An 18,371-nucleotide genomic window follows, 5' to 3' on the forward strand; every position below is an offset into this window, starting at 1 on the left:
TTATTTAATGCATTTATATACCGCTCTCTGGGTGGTTGTCTTGGTGAATTGCTCTCCTCCACCGCCTGCTTGAGAAGGGTTCCCCCGTCCCCGCCTCAGGCTCCTGTGGCCCCTCTGTGCCCCCCACTCAACTGCCTTGCATGCTCTTCCTGCTCTGTCTTTCCCCAGGTTCCTTTGCCAGCACCCTGCCCACCTATCAGAGGTCGGAGGTCATGCTCTTTATCATGAGTAAAGTTCCGCTTCCTTCTCTGCACCACCCTCTAGACACGGGCAAGGCTGGGTGAGGACAAGTACCTTTTTTTCCTTCTTCGCCTTTCTCTCCTCTGTTGGCCTTTTCTGGTCTTCTTTTTCTTTCTCCCTCTTCTCCCTCCCCTTTAAGACAATAGCGGAATCACGGGCTCAAGTTAAAGGAAGCCAGATTCCAGCTGGACATCAGGAAAAACTTCCTGACTGTTAGAGCAGTATGACAATGGAATCAGTTGCCTGGTGAGGTTGTGGGCTCTCCCACCCTAGAGGCCTTTAAGAGGCAGCTGGATAAGCATCTGTCGGGGATGCTTTAGGGTGGATTCCTGCATGGAGCAGGGGGTTGGACTTGATGGCCTTGTAGGCCCCTTCCAACTCTGCTATTCTATGATTCTTGCAGAAATGATAGCCTTTCCTTGATGGTGCCTCTTTGGGCGTGGGGAGGTATCATGTTTGCAGCTCCCACCACTTAAAAAACAACAACATCCTTTTGATTCTGAATCCTGGATCCTGAGGTTAACTTTGGGCTATGCCAAACACCAGAAAGAGAGGATTGGGGTGGGGTGGGGTGGGCTGTCTCCATTTCTTCCTTGTTCCTCAAGTCGTTTTCGCACGACAAGCCCAAACGTCAAGTCCTCTGATTCTAGGCAGCATTCCTCTGCGGACTTACTTCAGAGGAAGCCGCACTGAAATCAGGGAGTCTTACGGATGATGATACTATTCTATGAATAGTATCTACTATTATTCTATGATTCTACGTGTGATTCCTGCATTGAGCGGGGGGTTGGACTCGATGGCCTTATAGGCCCCTTCCAGCTCAACTATTCTATGGTTCTATGAATGAGATCAAGCCTTTCCGGCACCTTTTGACATCTTTGCAATGGGTGCTTCTAAGATTAGCCATTGTGGCGGCAAATGGGATTAGCCTCACTGAAGAGTGAGTTGCAGTAAAATGTGTGTGAGGGGGGGACAATATTTCCCTAGACTACACGGCTTAGGCTCAGTTGGTCTCAGGGCAAGGTGGGTGGGTTGGTCCCACTTGGAAGCCTTCCAAGAGTGCAGGGGAGACATTGGGGGTCACCCCCACCGAAGGCACCATCTGGTCTTCCTTATTCCCCCGTATCTTGTTCCCACTGGGAAGGCTGAATTGTTTTCTCTTTCCCCCTGTCTCTCAACCTCACCATGGAAGCCTGGCAGGGCCCTAGCCTCCCCCACCCCATGGCTGGAGTGAACGCAGTTTTGTTTTATGAAACGTCCACAGAAGAGTTTGTGCAGAACTTGTATTTGCTTGTTTGTTGCGTTGGGTTGTAGCCGTGTTCCACCATTCTGGGCTCCACAATTCAAGAAGGACGCAGACAAGTTGGAGCATGTTCAGAGGAGGGCAACCAGGATGGTCAGGGGTCTGGAAACAGCCCTAGGAAGAGAGACTGAAAGAACTGGGCATGTTTAGCCTGGAGAAGAGAAGGCTGAGGGGAGACATGAGAGCGCTCTTCAAAGACTTAAAAGGTTGTCACACAGAGGAGGGCCAGGATCTCTTCTCGATCCTTTCAGAGTGCAGGACACGGAATAACGGGCTCAAGTTAAAGGAAGCCAGATTCCAGCTGGACATCAGGAAAAACTTCCTGACTGTTAGAGCAGTACGACAATGGAACCTGTGACCTAGGGAGGTGTGGTGGGCTCTCCCACACTCGAGGCCTTCAAGAAGCAGCTGGACAACCATCTGCCAGGGATGCTTTAGGGTAGATTCCTGCATTGAGCAGGGGGTTGGACTCAATGGCCTTGTAGGCCCCTTCCAACTCTGCTGTTCTATGATTCTATGATTGGAAGGGATCCACTGGAAGAACAGATTTCTCGTTCTGCCCCCGCCCCTCCCGCAGCCCCCAGATCTGACGTAGAGGGTTAGGGAACCCTCTAGAGCAAATTTGGGGATGGGGGAAAAAGAGGGCAGTGGTCCTGTCACACGGGGGCAGGGTCCAACCCATTGCATAGACAAGGTTGCTTCCAGCTGCTTAAATTCCGTTATCTCGCTTCTTTGATTTCATTTTGAGTTTTGTTTTATCTTTTTCTTTAGGGAGAACAGGAATCGTCTGACGCAAATCATGCTGCTGAAATCGCTCCTGCAGGTATGCCACCCGGCTCCTCCATTTCGCATGTGCCTTTGCAGGGGACGAATAGCAGCTGGTCACGTGGTGGTGGTGACTTTAAGGCTCCAGGGCAAATCCACCCTTTTAGGCATGCTGTGGCTTGCTCCTCGACCCGGGAGGGGACAGCAAAGGACTTGAGTTCGGGCTGAGCCTGAGCAACCGCCATCCCTGCAAGTTTGACTCCCTGGCTCCTAGCTCCTCACCACCACGACCACCTACGGATCAGTAATGGATCACCTGTCAGCACCCCCCCCTCCCCCTCCACACCCGTGGGCTCCAGATCACGGCGAATTCGAAGCCGAGGGCGTGGGGCACTGCAGGCAACTGCCTACACAGCCCAGAGCTCAGTAGGGCTGTAGCCACATCCTTGAATGGTTGTGAGCAAGTGGAGACTTCCAGAAAGAAACTGGATGGCCGCCCAGCATCTAGTCCCTAATTGTGGTAGCTGCCCATCAACTATATCATCCTGGCCGACTCCAGATGCATAAGACTGCAATTCCCATCATTCCCAACCAGCGTGGCCGTTGGGAGTTGCAGTCCAACAGATCTGGAAAGGGCCAGGTTGGGGGCGGTGGGTCTGTTGTGTGTGTTGCAACCAAGCCCTGGGACCCGGGTTAACGGAGGGGACCTCTGCGGAACCTGCAGGTTTCCACCGGCTTCCAGTGCAGCAACATGCTGACGGCCCTCCCCAGCTCCTTCTTGGACCGGCTCCTGTCGGCGGCGTTGATGGAGGACGCGGAGATCCGCCTCTTCGTCCTGCAGATTCTCATCAGCTTCATCGACCGCCACGGGAACAAGCACAAGTTCCAGACAATCAGGTGGGCAGACCTGGGCTTTCGTTCGGGATGCGGCGGGGAAACGGGAACCGGCCTTGTGGGCTGCAGGAGGACCGTAGGCCGTCGAGGTCAAGAGCAATGAGACGCCCTTTTCGCCGCCTTGTGCTACGGTTGCCTCCTTGCACGCCCCTTCCGTGGTAACCCTGGTGGTTCAGTGACTTCATCCTCCTGAACTGGTTCTCCATCCCTGGCACACACCCTCCTCTTCACTTCTAGCAAGTCTGATCCATCTCTCCGTTCCAATTTATATAAAACGAGGCCCGCATTTGAATATACTCATGCGTCAGTTTTCGGATTGCCCGAGTGCTTTTTTCTAGGGCTGTGCACCCCCTCCCCAAACCACTTCAGATCCCGATCCGGTTCGGGTCAATCCGGACCTTCCCCGATCCACTCCAGAACCGGGCTTCAGATGTCCGGATTGGCCTGCTCCACTTCGGATCCGGAGTTACGGAGCGGAGCACAGCCTTACTTTCCCCCGCCTCTTTCTCCCCTAATACTGTTCAGCACAGTTGTTTCCCTTGGCAACGGCAGCGGCTGCTTCCAAGATCAACCACGCAGGTGATCCTGCCAATCAGGGATCACATAGTAAGCACGGTGACATTGCAGATAAAATGATTGGTTATATCATTGGTGATGTAACCAATCAGCCTTGCCGTTCCTGGTGCCTGCCAGATGTGTTGGACTGCAACTCCTATCGTTCCCAGCCAGCATGGCTGAAGTCCAACACATCTGGAGGGCTCTAGGTTGGGGAAGCCTGCGCTATGTGAATTGAGGACAAGGGATGGTGCAGCCGATGGAAACACAGAGACCGTCCTCTTTCAAGGGGCGTTGCAAAATCTTTTGCAGAGGGGAGCCATGTTTACGGTTAATAACGTCAATGCAAAATTGCAGCTGTTTCAGCTCAGCTTGCAGAATTTTCGCCCTTGCCGGCTACCTCTGTTGACTGAGAACATTGTAGTCGTCTTACCACGGGTCGGAAGTGCTCCTGATAACGGCTAAAGGGGAGGGCCCCCAATTTGCATCCATATTTCCCCTCCCGCCGCCTTTTATTTTCATCCCTTGTCATCTCTCTGCACAGCACCCTCAGCGATATCTCCATCCTGAAGCTGAAAGTGGACAAGTGTTCTCGCCAGGACACCGTCTTCATGAAGAAGGTACGGGCTGGTGCTCAGGGGCGTGCAAAGCACTTGTGGCAGGGGAGGGGGAGTTACCCTGAAACAGGGCGGACGGTAAGCTGGACTTGAGTCAGCAGGGCAGGGCCGTGTCTCCCGAGAGCATCCACAGGACACTCCTTGCCCACAAAGACAATGGAACCAGTTACCTACAGAGGTGGTGGGCTCTCCCACACTCGAGGCCTTCAAGAGGCAGCTGGACAACCATCTGTCAGGGATGCTTTAGGGTGGATTCCTGCATTGAGCGGGGGGTTGGACTCGATGGCCTTGTGGGCCCCTTCCAACTCTGCTATTCTATGATTCTATGAAATGGCAGTATCCAACTGTGTCGCTCTGCAAACTCAAATAGTGCTAGTGGAGCTTCATCGAATCCATTGTGCAACCGGTTAAGAGCATATGTGCCCTGATGCTGGATCAGACCAAGGGTCCATCTCGTTCAGCACTCTGCTCACACAGTGGCCAACCAGCCGTCGGCCAGGGACCAACAAGGCAGTACACAGGTGCAACAGTACCTTCCCACCCATGTTCCCCAGCAACTGGTGCACACAGGCTCACTGCCTCTGATACTGGAGATAGCACCCAACCATCAGGGCTAGTAGCCATGCGTAGCCTTCTCCTCCAGGAATTTATCCAGCCCCCTTTTAAAGCCGTCCATATGGGTGGCCATCACTACATCCTGTGGTATATGAGAATTGTGCTTACACAACCAGTTGCACAGTGGGTTGCATGAGCATAATGCACAACCGCTTGCACGGCTGTGCAAACACATCTGTAGATGGATTCTCCTCTTGGGCCTAGTTTGGGACCTCGTTTCTGCTAGTGCGGCGTCATTTGTGCTAGCGGAATGAGGCAGTTGGAGAGGTGCCCGTTGAGAGATATAATCCCGGCAATCATCTCAGTGTTGGGGAGGCCACGTCTTAAGTTGGTTCTGGGGCTGCGATTCAAGGTCAGGGTTTGCAAAGCTCTCGGAGAAGGACTTAGAACAATGCTGTGAGTCCTCCTGACTGTGAAGGGAGCATTCGGCCACCCATGAACTCTCTCCACCTAGAGCTGCCGTCACCCAACTGGTGCCCCTGGGTGTGCTGGACTCCAACTCCCATCGCATGGCCATGGCTGGGAATGATGGGTGTTGCAGTTCAACACATCTGGGCAGCACTGACATGGGAGAGGCTGTTTAAAGTTTTAAGGGCCTGGAGGCTTAATGGTTTGTGTGGGAAACTTCCTTTTTTATCTCGATCCATCTTTTTCCTTTCTTCTCATTTTAAGACTCCTGCTCAGAGCCTGGGTGTTCAATTTTTGTACATCTTTGAAGTGCTTTATAAATCATCCTCATTACCGTAGTTATTTAAGAAGCAGGTCAAGGCTGTCTTTGCTTAATCTCTGTTCTTCTTGGGGCTGCAGTTTTAACTGGCTCCTCCAATCTTTTACAGATTTGTTTTCTCGTATACCAAAGTATTCATTTTGGCTTTTCATTAGGCTAATGTTTAAATCCATATTGCATTGGTTCTGTGTATTGCTGTTTAAATGCGGGAGGCAGTCTTTACATTACACAGCACAGAACGATGCTGTGGAACCTACTGCTACAAGACGTGGTGAGGACCATTGGGCTAGATGCATTGAAAAGGGAAAGGGGAAAACTCGTGAAGGAGGAAGCGGGGGCAGAAATCCATCAGGGGCTATTCGTCATGGTAGCTACATGAAACCTCCCAGGATTAGAGACTCGCTCCCTCTATCCTGGCTGGGGTGCGGAAACCCAAGTCCTTCGGGGAATGCTTAAAAGATCAGAGTACATTTTAGCTCAGAGAAGAGACAATTGCAAGGAGGCATGATTCCGTTGGAGACGTTGGAGACAATTGCAAGGAGACATCAGTCCGTTGGTTTCTGTTCACCACTCTGCCGCAAAGATCATCTTCTTGGCTCGCCGCTCTGACCATGTTACTCCGCTTCTGAAATCTCTCCATTGGCTTCCAATTCACTTCAGAATCCAATATAAACTTCTCCTGTTAACCTTCAAAGCTTTTCACGGTCTAGCTCCTTCCTATCTCTCCTCTCTCCTCTCACACTATTGCCCCGCTCGTGCTCTTCGCTCCTCTGATGCCATGTTTCTCGCCTGCCCAAGGTCCTCTACTTCCCTTGCTCAGCTCTGTCCTTTTTCTTCGGCTGCCCCTTACGCCTGGAACGCTCTTCCAGAACATTTGAGAACTACAAGTTCAATCGCAGCTTTTAAAGCTCAACTAAAAACTTTTCTTTTTCCTAAAGCTTTTAAAACTTGATGTTGTGCAGACTTTCTACTGTTAGTTTTACCCTACCCTGTGCCTGCTTACCCTACCCTGTGCCTGTTTGCCTTCTCTTCCCCTCCTTATTGTTTTACTATGATTTTATTAGATTGTAAGCCTATGCGGCAGAGTCTTGCTATTTACTGTTTTACTCTGTACAGCACCATGTACATTGATGGTGCTATATAAATAAATAAATAAATAAATAATAATAATAATAATAATAATAATAATAATAATGATGATGATAGCAGTCTTCCAATATCTGGCATGTTGTCTTGCAGAAGATGGAGCAAGATGTGTTCTCTCTTGCCCCAGAGAGCAGGACTAGAACGAATGGTTGGAAGTTGCAGGAGGCAGATTCTGGCTAGACATTAGGAGAAACGTCCTAACTGGGAGAACTGCTCAGCGGTGGACCAGACCACCTCCCAAGGTGGTGAGCTCTCTTTCGCTCGGACAGCCACCTGTCAGGGATGCTGTAGCCTCACCCTGCTCTGCAGAGCCTGCATTGAGAGGGTGGATTAGATGATCTCCATGGTCCCTTTTGACTCTTTGATTCTATAACATCATATCCTGTCTTCCTGTATCCTGTCTTCTCATTATGTGGCCAAAGTACTTCAGTTTTGCCTTTAATACCATTCCCTCAAGTGAGCAGTCTGGCTTTATTTCCTGGAGTATGGACTGGTTTGATCTTCTTGCAGTCCAAGGCACGCTCAGAATTTTCTTCCAACACCACAGTTCAAAAGCATCTCTCTTCCTTCGCTCAGCCTTCCTTATGGTCCAGCTCTCGCAGCCATAGGTTACTACGGGGAATACCATTGCTTTAACTATGCGGACCTTTGTTGTCAGTGTGGTGTCTCTACTCCTAACTATTTTATCAAGATTTGCCATTGCTCTCCTCCCAAGAAGTAAACGTCTTCTGATTTCCTGGCTGCAGTCAGCGTCTGTAGTAATCTTTGCGCCCAGAAATACAAAGTCTCTCACGGCCTCCACGTTTTCTCCCTCTATTTGCCAGTTATCAATCAAGCTGGTTGCCATAATCTTGGTTTTTTTGAGGTTTAACTGCAACCCAGCTTTTGCACTTTCTTCTTTCACCTTTGTCATAAGGCTCCTCAGCTCCTCCTCGCTTTCAGCCATCAATGTGGTGTCATCTGCATATCTGAGATTGTTAATGGTTATATAAGTATACAATCTCTCTCTCTCTCTCTCTCTTACAATAAAAGAGAATGCAATACAAATATTAGATTAGCTAAAAGAATTGCAGTTGCCAAAGCGGGCCTTGCGAAGTTAGCTAATAGGGTTAGCAGCTTGAGCTTCTAACACTGTTATGACTCCTCCTTCTCTGCTCCTGTTTTGGACTCAGGGTTTAAAGCTAAACTAAAACAAAACGAAACTAAAGTCGTTAAACCTTCCCTATTCCTCCTCCTGCACATTATTTGAATATAAAAGCTGTGTGAAATCATTACAGGCGTGTGAATAATTAAATTTAGAAATGAAAAGAAAAACTTAAACATAGTTCTAAATGCCATCTTCAGAGATAGCTTTCAGTCTTAACCTAAAGAAATATTCTAAGTCCCAACTCCAGAAAATATGCGAAGTCCCAAAGTTTAAAAAAGTAAAGAGGTTCCTAGTTACCCAGATCTTTGGGTCTGTTAATCCAAAAAAAACCAAGGTGAAGTAGAGGAAAAGGGGAAATTTAGGGGGAGGCATCAAGCCCTGGAGCCTTTTCTATCTGTGCTTTTATACACTTCTTTTGGCCAAAAGTTGGGACCCCAATGAGTGATGAGACATGAATAAGTGATTAGACCAATCAAAAGTTAGGTGAATAAGTGATTCACCAATCAAAAGTTAGGTGTCTCCCCCTCCCCAATATCTCACGTGTTATACCTATGTGTTTTGGGGAACCTCTCTGGTATTACTATGAACGGGTTAACTTGGAGCTTACTAAAACATGGCTGCCATGTGGGCATGTTATCTTGATTGACATGTTTCTCTCTGGTACGTCTTAGAATCATAGAATGGCAGAGTTGGAAGGGTTGGAAGGGGCCTACAAGGCCATCGAGTCCAACCCCCTGCTCAATGCAGGAATCCACCCTAAAGCATCCCTGACAGATGGCTGTGTGACAACCTTTTAAATACCGCCCAGAGAGCTCTGGCTATTGGGCGGTATAGAAATGTAATAAATAAATAAATAAATAAGTAAGTAAATAAGTAAATAAATAAATAAATAAATAAATAAATGTATTTGAAGAGTGCTATCATGTCTCCCCTCAATCTTGTCTTCTCCAGGCTAAATATGCCCAGTTCTTTCAGTCTCTCTTCATACGGCTTTGTTTCCAGACCCCTGATCATCCTGGTTGCCCTCCTCTGAACCCGCTCCAGCTTGTCTGCGTCCTTCTTGAATTGTGGAGCCCAGAACTGGACGCAATACTCTAGATGAGGCCTAAGCAGGGACGAATAGAGAAGAACCAGTAATTCACACGATTTGGAAGCTATACTTCTATTAATGCAGCCCAAAATAGCATTTGCCTTTCTTGCAACCACATCACACTGTTGGCTCATATTCAGCTTGTGATCTGCAACAATTCCAAGATCCTTCTCGTTTGTAGTATTGCTGAGCCAAGTATCTTCATGCCTATGGCTCAGGGGCCTGGAATATACATCTGGGGGTCTTCCAGATGAGTCTGCGGTCTTTTAGGGGGTCTTCTTGTAAGTCTCCCCAAGACCCTCACTGAGGTTGTGCCACCATTCCAGATCAAATGAGCCATCCATAGTTTGAAGTGCAGCATGATTTGACCCTCTTAGATTAACACTGCCTAAGCATCAGAGCCTCTACTTTTCCATGCAGAAGTTGCCCGGTTCAGGCAACTTCTGCGTGACAAGCTGGAGACAAGCTGGAGCGTGTTCAGAGGAGGGCAACCAGGATGATCAGGGGTCTGGAAACAAAGCCCTATGAAGAGATAGCACTCTTCAAATACTTAAAAGGTTGTCACACAGAGGAGGGCCAGGATCTCTTCTCGATCCTCCCGGAGTGCAGGACACGGAATAACGGTCTCAAGTTAAAGGCAGCCAGATTCCAGCTGGACATCAGGAAAAACTTCCTGACTGTTAGAGCAGTACGACAATGGAACCAGTGACCTAGGGAGGTCGTGGGCTCTCCCACACTAGAGGCCTTCAAGAGGCAGCTGGACAACCCTCTGTCAGGGATGCTTTAGGGTGGATTCCTGCATTGAGCAGGGGGTTGGACTCGATGGCCTTCTAGCCCCCTTCCAACTCTGCTATTCTATGATTCTATGAATCTCTGCCTGAAACCCTGGAGAGCTGCTGCTGTCGGTTCGTGTCGACGATACTAGTCTGGCTCAGTAGAGATGGCAGCTTCATGCCCTCCTGTGTCTTTTCATGGGCTGCTCCCTGAGTTCCATTTAACTGGAGATGCCAGGGATTGAACTGGGACCTTCTGTGAGCAAGGCAGGGCCTCTGGCCCTGATCCGCACTGCCCTCCTTGCAGTCCTAGGAGAAAACCATCCTACTTAGCTGCGGGATGAAATACTTCAAAAGCGCTGCATGCAAAGAGCCCGTGGCTCGGTGCCTGCCTCACAGCCCACCGCCCCTCCCTCTCTTCCCAGCACGCCCAGCACCTCTACCGGCACATGTACCTGACTTGCAAGGAGGAGAACAACGGGCGCGCTCATTACGAGGCCCTCTACAGCCTGCTGGCCCTCATCAGCATTGAGTTGGCCAACGAGGAGGTGGTGGTGGACCTCATCCGGCTGGTGCTGGCCATGCAGGTAGGTGCGGGGTGAAGGCAGCGGGCCGGCGGGTCTCCCAACCCACTCCATAGCTTTGCTGGGTGCCTGTGGCTTCCTTTGGAGGAGGGGGTGAGGGGAGCGCCAAAGGGGGGTGCAGGACAGTGTCTGATGGCAGGCAGCAAATTGCAGAGGGCTTCATGAGGGAGGGGTTCTGAACCCAGTCCCTGTAGGCTCCCCAGAAGAAGAAGAAGACCCCCCGCCCTTTCCTGGGCTCTACCCTGTTTCCCCTGACCAACGATCATTTCGTTTTCCAGCCTTTTGCGTGTGTGTTTTTCTCCCGTTCTAGAAGGCTGAAACGCTTCTTTAAGGCTCCATTACCGGCAGTCAGAGCTTCGAGCTAAAATAGGCTGCTATTTGGGGGGCATTTTGCCCCACCCACCCCATTTTGCTCCCCTCTTTTATCTTCTCCCCTGAAAGTGGTTCAGCACCCACATGCAGAAGTGACTGGCTCAATTTCTTGTAGCTCTACCAGCCATGCTGATAGTTTCATGTGCCATGCTGTGCCATGCCCAGTTTGTACACCACGTCCCCACGCATTTCAAACGTCATAACTGGTTCGTCGTCAGATAATAATAATAATAATAATAATAATAATAATAATAATAATAATAATATTATTTCTCACCCGCCTCTCCCTTTGGATCGAGGCGGGGAACAACATTAGAACAGGAATCAATACATCTTAAAAATTCTTGATTTTACATTAATCTGAGTTGGCCTGCCGGAAAAGGCTAGTCTTTAAAGCTGCCTTAAAATCACAGAGGGAGTTAATATTATGAATCTCCTCTGGCAGGCCGTTCCATTATCCAGGGGCGACAGAAGAAAAGGTCCTCTGGGAAACTGATGTCAGCCTAGTTTTAGCTGACTAACGTAAGTTCTCCCCAGAGGACCTGAGTGTGCGGGGCGGACGGTATGGGAGAAGGCGATCCCGCAGGTAACCTGGACCCAAACCATTTAGGGCTTTAAAGGTAACGACCAACACTTTGTACTTTGCCTGGAAACTAATCGGCAGCCAGTGGAGTGATTTTAATGTTGGGGTAATATGCTCACCCCTAGATGTACCGGTGACCAACCTGGCTGCCATATTTTGAACTAGTTGAAGTTTCCGAACTAGGTACAATGGTAGCCCTATGTACAGCACATTGCAGAAGTCAAGCCTTGAGGTTACCAGCACGTGCACTACTGTCTTTAGGTCTTCCGACTCTAGGAAGGGGCGCAGCTGGCGTATCAGCCGAAACTGATAGTAGGCACTCCTGGCCGTCGCGTTTATCTGGGCTGTCATTTGGAGCGACGGATCCAGGAGCACCCCCAAACTGTGAACCCAGTCTTTCAGGGGGAGTGTAGCCCCATCCAGAACTGGTTGACACACCTCCAAACCTAGGTCAGAGCCCTTGACAGCAAGCACCTCTGTTTTGTCTGGATTCAGCTTCAGTTTGTTTTTCCTCATCCATCCCATTACGGCCTCCAAGCATTCATTCAGAGGAGACACACTATCCTTAGCTGACGCTGTTATTGAAGGCATAGAGAAATATGTTTGGGTGTCTTCAGCATCCTGATAGCACCCCGCCCCATGCCTCCGGATGATCCCTCCCAGCGGTTTCATGTAGATGTTAAACAGCCTTGGGGTGTTTAAGATAGCTCTAGTGCTGTTGTCATCAGTTAAGCAAATGGTGTTCCGTTTTGTTTTTACAATTCCTTCCAACCCAGACATTGTCCTAAAAGTAAATGGACAAACACGCACACCTCCACCTGTTGACCTGTCTTCACCACCCTCGTCCAAAACTTCTTTTGAGGTTTTGAGCACCTCCACGCACTTAAGTATATCAAGGGGGGGGGTTACATCTGTGCCCCCTCCCCTTCAAAAGTGAGCAGGACCATCCAAGTGATTGCACTGGCAGCATTCCCGAATATGCAACAGGAAAGGCCTCGTGTCATGTCATGGAGATGTGTTGACTCAGAGCTGGGTGATGGGAGTTGTAGCCTATCTCAGCTTGAATTCCATCCCATGTTTTTTTTTAATCCACCCATTTATTAAATCGGCCTTCGAAAAGAAAGCGCAATGCATTCCAAACCAAGCAGCCAAGCCAGCAGAGAGAGACAAAAATTGCGATGCGAACTGGAGTTTTTTCAAATAATTCTGTTCCATTAAAAACAATGCCTAGGTCAGCCTCACAATGCTTTTTGGCCATAACACCCAGCATTCCTGACCCTTGGCTTTGCTATCTGAGGCTGATGGGAGTTGGAGTCCAAAAGCATCCGGAGAGCACCAGGTTGGGGAAGGTGGCGGGATCACTGACTCTTCGGATCTGCAACGTGATGATCTTCTTTGCAGGAGCTGGCCCAGGTCAACGAGGATAACCTGCCACTGTACAGCCGCTGTGCGCTCTATGCGCTTGGCGCCGCCTACTTGAACCTCATCAGCCAGCTGACCACCGTGCCTGCCTTCTGCCAGCACATCCATGAGGTTTGCCGCTTGGCCCGGACTTCCTTTGTCTGGCCCGTGTCCGCTCTTTTCTCATGCCACCTCTGAACGTGGAGATGCCTCTTGTACACGGCTCTCCTTCAGACGTTTGCTAGGAGCAAAGCCGCACAAGCGGGGCCTCGCTGGGCGACGCCAGCGCTTCCCTCCATCTTCCGACAAAGGGCTGACGTGACCTCGGCCCTGTCCGTGGTTCCCTGAGCCGGCACTGCTTCCTTGGTTGCCTCATGCGGAGGGAGTAGGGTGACCCTATGGAAAGGAGGACCGGGCTCCTGTATCTTTAACAGTTGCATAGAAAAGGGAATTTCAGCAGGTGCCATTTTTACGCATGCAGCACCTATTGAGATTCACTCTTCATCACAACAGTTAAAGCTGCAGAATAGCTAGAGTGACCAGATACAAAAGAGGGCAGGGCTCCTGAAGCTTTAACTGTTGTGATGAAGAGGGAATTTCACCAGGTGCTGCATGCATACAATTGACCCCTGCTGAAATTCCCTTTTCTATACAACCCCAGCCCTGTCCTCCTTTCCATAGGGTCACCCTATGAAAAGGAGGACAGGGCTCCTCTATCTTTAACAGTTGCATAGAAAAGGGAATTTTAGCAGGTGCCATTTGTATGCATACAGCACCTGATGAAATTCCCTCTTCATCACAACAGTTAAAGCTGCAGGAGTTATATTAGAGTGGCCAGATACAAAAGAGGGCAGGGCATATGCAGCTTTAACTGGTGTGATGAAGAAGGAATTTCACCAGCTTCACCATATATACAAATGGCACCTACTGGAATTTCCTTTTCAATACAACTGTTAAAGATACAGGAGCCCTGTCCTCCTTTTCATAGGGTCACCCTATGAGGGAGGGGTGCAGGAACGTTGAACACGCCCATTCTCAACTAGGCATTTCCAAGAAATGCAGGGCAGAGGCGCCGTCATGGGCAGTGGCCCTGCTTTGCCGGGACGACCGAGTTGGGCCTGCGTTGAGAGCTTGGTGCAAATCCAGCCAACCAAGTCTCTCTCTTTGTGTGTGTGAGTCAGTGTGTCGGACTAGAACTGGGAGACCTGGGTTCTAGTCCCCACTAGGCTATAAAGCATACTGAGTAACTTTGGGCCAGTCACTGACTCACAGCCTAACCTACCTCACAGGGTTGTTGTGAAGATAAAATGGAGGGGAGGAGGAGGAGGAGGAGGAGCATGTACACTTCCTTGAGTTCCTTGCAAGAGGAAAAATGTCAGGATATAAATGTAAATAACTATCCCAGTAGCAGTGCTTAACAGTTGCAGTTAGTAATGCCCTGTCTACCACTCGCTCTTTATTTGCATCTGTCTTGGTCTTGCACTAATGGTCTTGCTGCCTCCAGAAATATCCAGACATAATATAAAGGGAGGCTCGTATCAGTAAAATCATAGGTGGTTCACCCTGGGAGTAGGCACGTGGTTCTGCCTTCGTCAGGCATCCGAGTAGCCTAGTCCAGCAGGGGGGAACTTAAACCTACCAGTAGACGCCAAGGCGGGATGTTGTCCGGTGGCTGAGCGCACCTTGCCTCTTTCCCCTTCCCAGGTAATTGAGATGAGGCAGAAGGAGGCCCCCTACCTGCTCCCCGAAGGCATCTTTGCAGAGAAGCCCAGGTAAGAATGCTCCTGTCGGTCTCAGAGCTGCCACCTCATCATGCCGGTGTCTCCTGATGTAGTGCTTTATCAGCACAGGTGACAGCCGCCGACCGGGTTTGGCTCCTTGCAGCTCACCTGGTTGCGCACTCACTCCTTCAGCCCTGGCTGTGCGTCGTCCTTCCTCCCCTGGAGAGAAGCTGCTAAGCAACGGGGAGGGGCAGGTGAATCCTCTCTCAGCGCTTCTCCTCTCCCATCTTGCAGGCTGTCGAGAAACCTGGACCGCCTCGGCTCCGAGATCCTCTTCCGGCAAAGCAAGATCAGCGAGGTGCTGGGTGGGAGCGGCTACAATTCGGACAGGCTCAGCACGCCTTACATTCCCCAGCTGACAGGTACTGGCGCGGGGGAGGCTGCACGTACCATGAGGGCAGGGCAGGAAAAAGCATCGGATGCGCAGCTGGGCTCATCTGCCTGAGAATGTCAGCTTTAACATTTTTAAGCACGTTTCATGGCCGCTCTCACAAAATGGCAGCCACGGGGCGGGTCACCTATGCATGAAACGGTGGGCGTGGCCAGTCAGAAGACGTTCATTTCCAGAAAGGCAACTGGTAAGGCTCAAAGACAAGCAACTTGCCCAAGAACCTAAGTACAAGGCAGACATGGGGAGGAGGGTGGTCTGAGCTCCAATTTGCAATAGGATTATGGAGAGGAAAAAGGGCTCTCCTTAGCTAATCCCGACAAATGCCCCCAAAGCATCTGCTTCCTAGCTGTGGCGAAGACTGTCCTGTAGATCAACTTCTCTTTTAATTCCCCCCATCCCTTTTCAGATGAAGATAGACTGTCGAAGAGGAAGAGCATTGGGGAAACCATCTCCCTACAGGTCGAAGTGGAGTCCAGAAATAGCCCCGAAAAAGAGGAGGTATGGCAGTTGCAGAGAGTCCAATTTTGTGGGTTGAGACACAAGCATGTGCTGAATGAGAAGGGGGAGCCGGCGGGGGGGGGGGGGGGACGACCGTCATCCAATAAAGCCCTCTCCCCATCTGCCTTTTGTAGTGCTATTTTAACCTACATCTGCCTTACTGCAGACTACTCTTAAGGACTGAACTAGACAAGTGAGGAGCCACTACCGAGAAGGCCCTGTATCTCATGACCACCGGCCTTATTGCTCTTATAGGCAGGCAGACCAGCAAGGCCACCAACGCTGACGTCAGAGTGTGGGCAGGATGGCATGGACATAGGTGGCCATTCAAGTAACTGAGACCCAAACCCTTTAGGGCTTTGAAGTCCTATACCGGCAGTTTAAATTGGGGCCCCAAACGCACTGCCGATCAGTGCAACTGGTACAATGTTGGTGTCACATGATCCTACCAGTGTTCCAGCGGCCACATTTTGTACCATTTGAAGTTATTGATTTCATTTGATATAAAATTATTTTTCAGTCTCTAAGAATGGAATCCTCCAAGTCCAGGCCCGATTCAAAGTCCTGGTACTAACATTCAAAGCCCTAAACGGCTTGGGGCCTGGTTATCTGAAGGGATGCCTCCTCCCATATGTACCTGCCCGGACCTTAAGATCATCCACAGGGGTCCTTCTCTGTGAGCCCCTGCCAAGGGAAGTGAGGCAGGTGGCTACCAGGAGCAGGGCCTTCTCTGCTGTGGCACCCCGGCTGTGGAATGAGCTCCCCAGAGAGGTTCGCCTGGCACCTATACTGTATTCCTTCCATCGCCAGCTGAAGACCTTTTTATTTTCTCAGTATTTTAACACCTAATTTAACTTAAATTTAAACTTTGTTGTTTTAATTCCGTATTTTAATCTATATCAATTTCTGCTGTGTGGTTTTATCCTGGTTGTGCTTTTTATATTGTATCTTGTACCTGTGTATTTATTTATTTATTTATTTATTTATTTATACATTTCTATACCGCCCAATAGCCGGAGCTCTCTGGGCGGTTCACAAAAATTAAAAACATTCAAAGTATTAAACCATAATATAAAATACAATATAGAAGCTCAACCAGATAAAAACAGCCGCAATGCAAAATTACAACAACTGTTGATTGTTTTGTTGTGCTTTTCATGGTTTTCATTTTTGTGACCCGCCCAGAGAGCTTCGACTATCGGGCGGTATAAAAATGTAATAAATAAATAAATAAATGGTGGCATAGAAGATAAAAATAAAACTATACAAAATACAATAGACACTAATAAATGTTCAATTAGAAATACCGTATTTCTTCAATTGTAAGACGCCATCGATTGTAAGATGCACACTAATTTCAGTACCACCAACAGAAAAAGAAAAACCTAAGACACACCCGTGATTCTAAGACGTACCCCGTTTTTAGAGATGTTTATATGGGGGGGGGGGAAGTGTGTCTTAGAATTGAAGAAATACGGTACTAGAAGAACAGATAATACCAATATCATTGGTATTGATAAAGCAGTACAGCTTCTGAACCATCTTTAAAAGCAGCCCCACAGTAATCTAGCCAGTAAATTACAGTAATCCAGCCTGGATTTTATTTATTTTTATTTTTAGAACATGAACATCAGAAGTAAGGTCCATCCACTCCAGATGGCTTTGCAGTTGGTGGTGGACCAGCCTCATATCAGTTCTCATTAGCACACTACAAGGATGATTGGTTGATAAGATATTTGTTTCTCTCCCCGCCAACCATTATTAATAGTTTCTATTAATAGCTTCCTAAGTGGGGTGTCTAACTGAACTTCAGAGGAGGGCAACCTTCAGAGCAGGGCAACCAGGATGATCAGGGGTCTGGAAACAAAGCCCTATGAAGAGAGACTGAAAGAACTGGGCATGTTTAGCCTGGAGAAGAGAAGATTGAGGGGAGGCATGATAGCCCTCTTCAAATACTTCAAAAGTTGTCACACAGAGGAGGGCCAGGATCTCTTCTCGATCCTCCCAGAGTGCAGGACACGGAATAACAGGCTCAAGTTAAAGGAAGCCAGATTGCAGCTGGACATCAGGAAAAGCTTCCTGACTGTTAGAGCAGTACAACAATGGAATCAGTGACCTAGGGAGGTTGTGGGCTCTCCCACACTGGAGGCCTCCAAGAGGCAGCTGGACAACCCTCTGTCAGGGATGCTTTAGGGTGGATTCCTGCACTGAGCAGGGGGTTGGACTCGATGGCCTTGTAGGCCCCTTCCAACTCTGCTATTCTATGATTCTATGCTTTTCAGGTCTTGAGAGAGCTGCTTTCTAACATTTTCCTTCTTCTCCTCTTGCACCACCTACCCAACCCCAAACAGAGAGCTCCTGCCGAGGAGATCACTTATGAAACGCTGAAGAAAGCCATTGGTAAGTATCTTTCTAGAGCAAAGGTTGCCCACGCACATACAGTGGAGGCCAAAATTGTGGACCCTCTCGTGCCAGCACTTGAGTCATTGCTGACTCCTAGAGGGACGCCTGCTTTCGCTGACGTTTCCTTGGCAGACTTTGTAGCGGGGTGGTTTGCCGTTGCCTTCCCCGGCCGTGATTCCCTTTCCCCCAGCTAGCTGGGTACTCATTTTACCGACCTCGGAAGGATGGAAGGCTGAGTCGACCTGAGCCGGCTGCCTGAGAACCAGCTTCCGCTGGGATCTAACTCAGGCCGTGGGGAGAGTTTCGGCTGCAGAAACTGCCGCTTACCACTCTGCGCGCCAAGTAGTTAAAAAATTATCTTCCTTTGTTTCCCCTCTAGCCATACAGAAATGACAGGTTAATTTCTCCGCCAGTGCAACTGACCATATGCTATAAAGGTATCTCCTATGAAAGTCCTTGGAAATTTTTCCAGAGAAATTTTCCTTT

The 18,371-nt window shown here is 49.3% G+C and overlaps 1 protein-coding gene across 4 annotated transcripts in view; it reads left to right on the forward strand.

Annotated features, from left to right (window-relative positions):
- Positions 1-18,371, forward strand: part of EFR3B (EFR3 homolog B) — a 145,038-nt gene that overhangs the window by 118,656 nt on the left and 8,011 nt on the right. For all 4 annotated transcript variants that reach the window (XM_063123733.1, XM_063123731.1, XM_063123734.1 and 1 more), the window contains exons 11-20: positions 169-280; positions 2,315-2,360; positions 3,027-3,205; positions 4,302-4,377; positions 10,298-10,459; positions 12,813-12,944; positions 14,517-14,584; positions 14,828-14,955; positions 15,391-15,482; positions 17,834-17,882. In XM_063123733.1, the coding sequence (XP_062979803.1) occupies positions 169-280; positions 2,315-2,360; positions 3,027-3,205; positions 4,302-4,377; positions 10,298-10,459; positions 12,813-12,944; positions 14,517-14,584; positions 14,828-14,955; positions 15,391-15,482; positions 17,834-17,882 (1,044 nt within the window). The remainder of the gene's footprint in view (positions 1-168; positions 281-2,314; positions 2,361-3,026; positions 3,206-4,301; positions 4,378-10,297; positions 10,460-12,812; positions 12,945-14,516; positions 14,585-14,827; positions 14,956-15,390; positions 15,483-17,833; positions 17,883-18,371) is intronic.

This window comes from Elgaria multicarinata, chromosome 4 (assembly GCF_023053635.1).
Source record: "Elgaria multicarinata webbii isolate HBS135686 ecotype San Diego chromosome 4, rElgMul1.1.pri, whole genome shotgun sequence".
In the NCBI taxonomy this organism is placed as follows: Eukaryota; Metazoa; Chordata; class Lepidosauria; order Squamata; family Anguidae; genus Elgaria; species Elgaria multicarinata.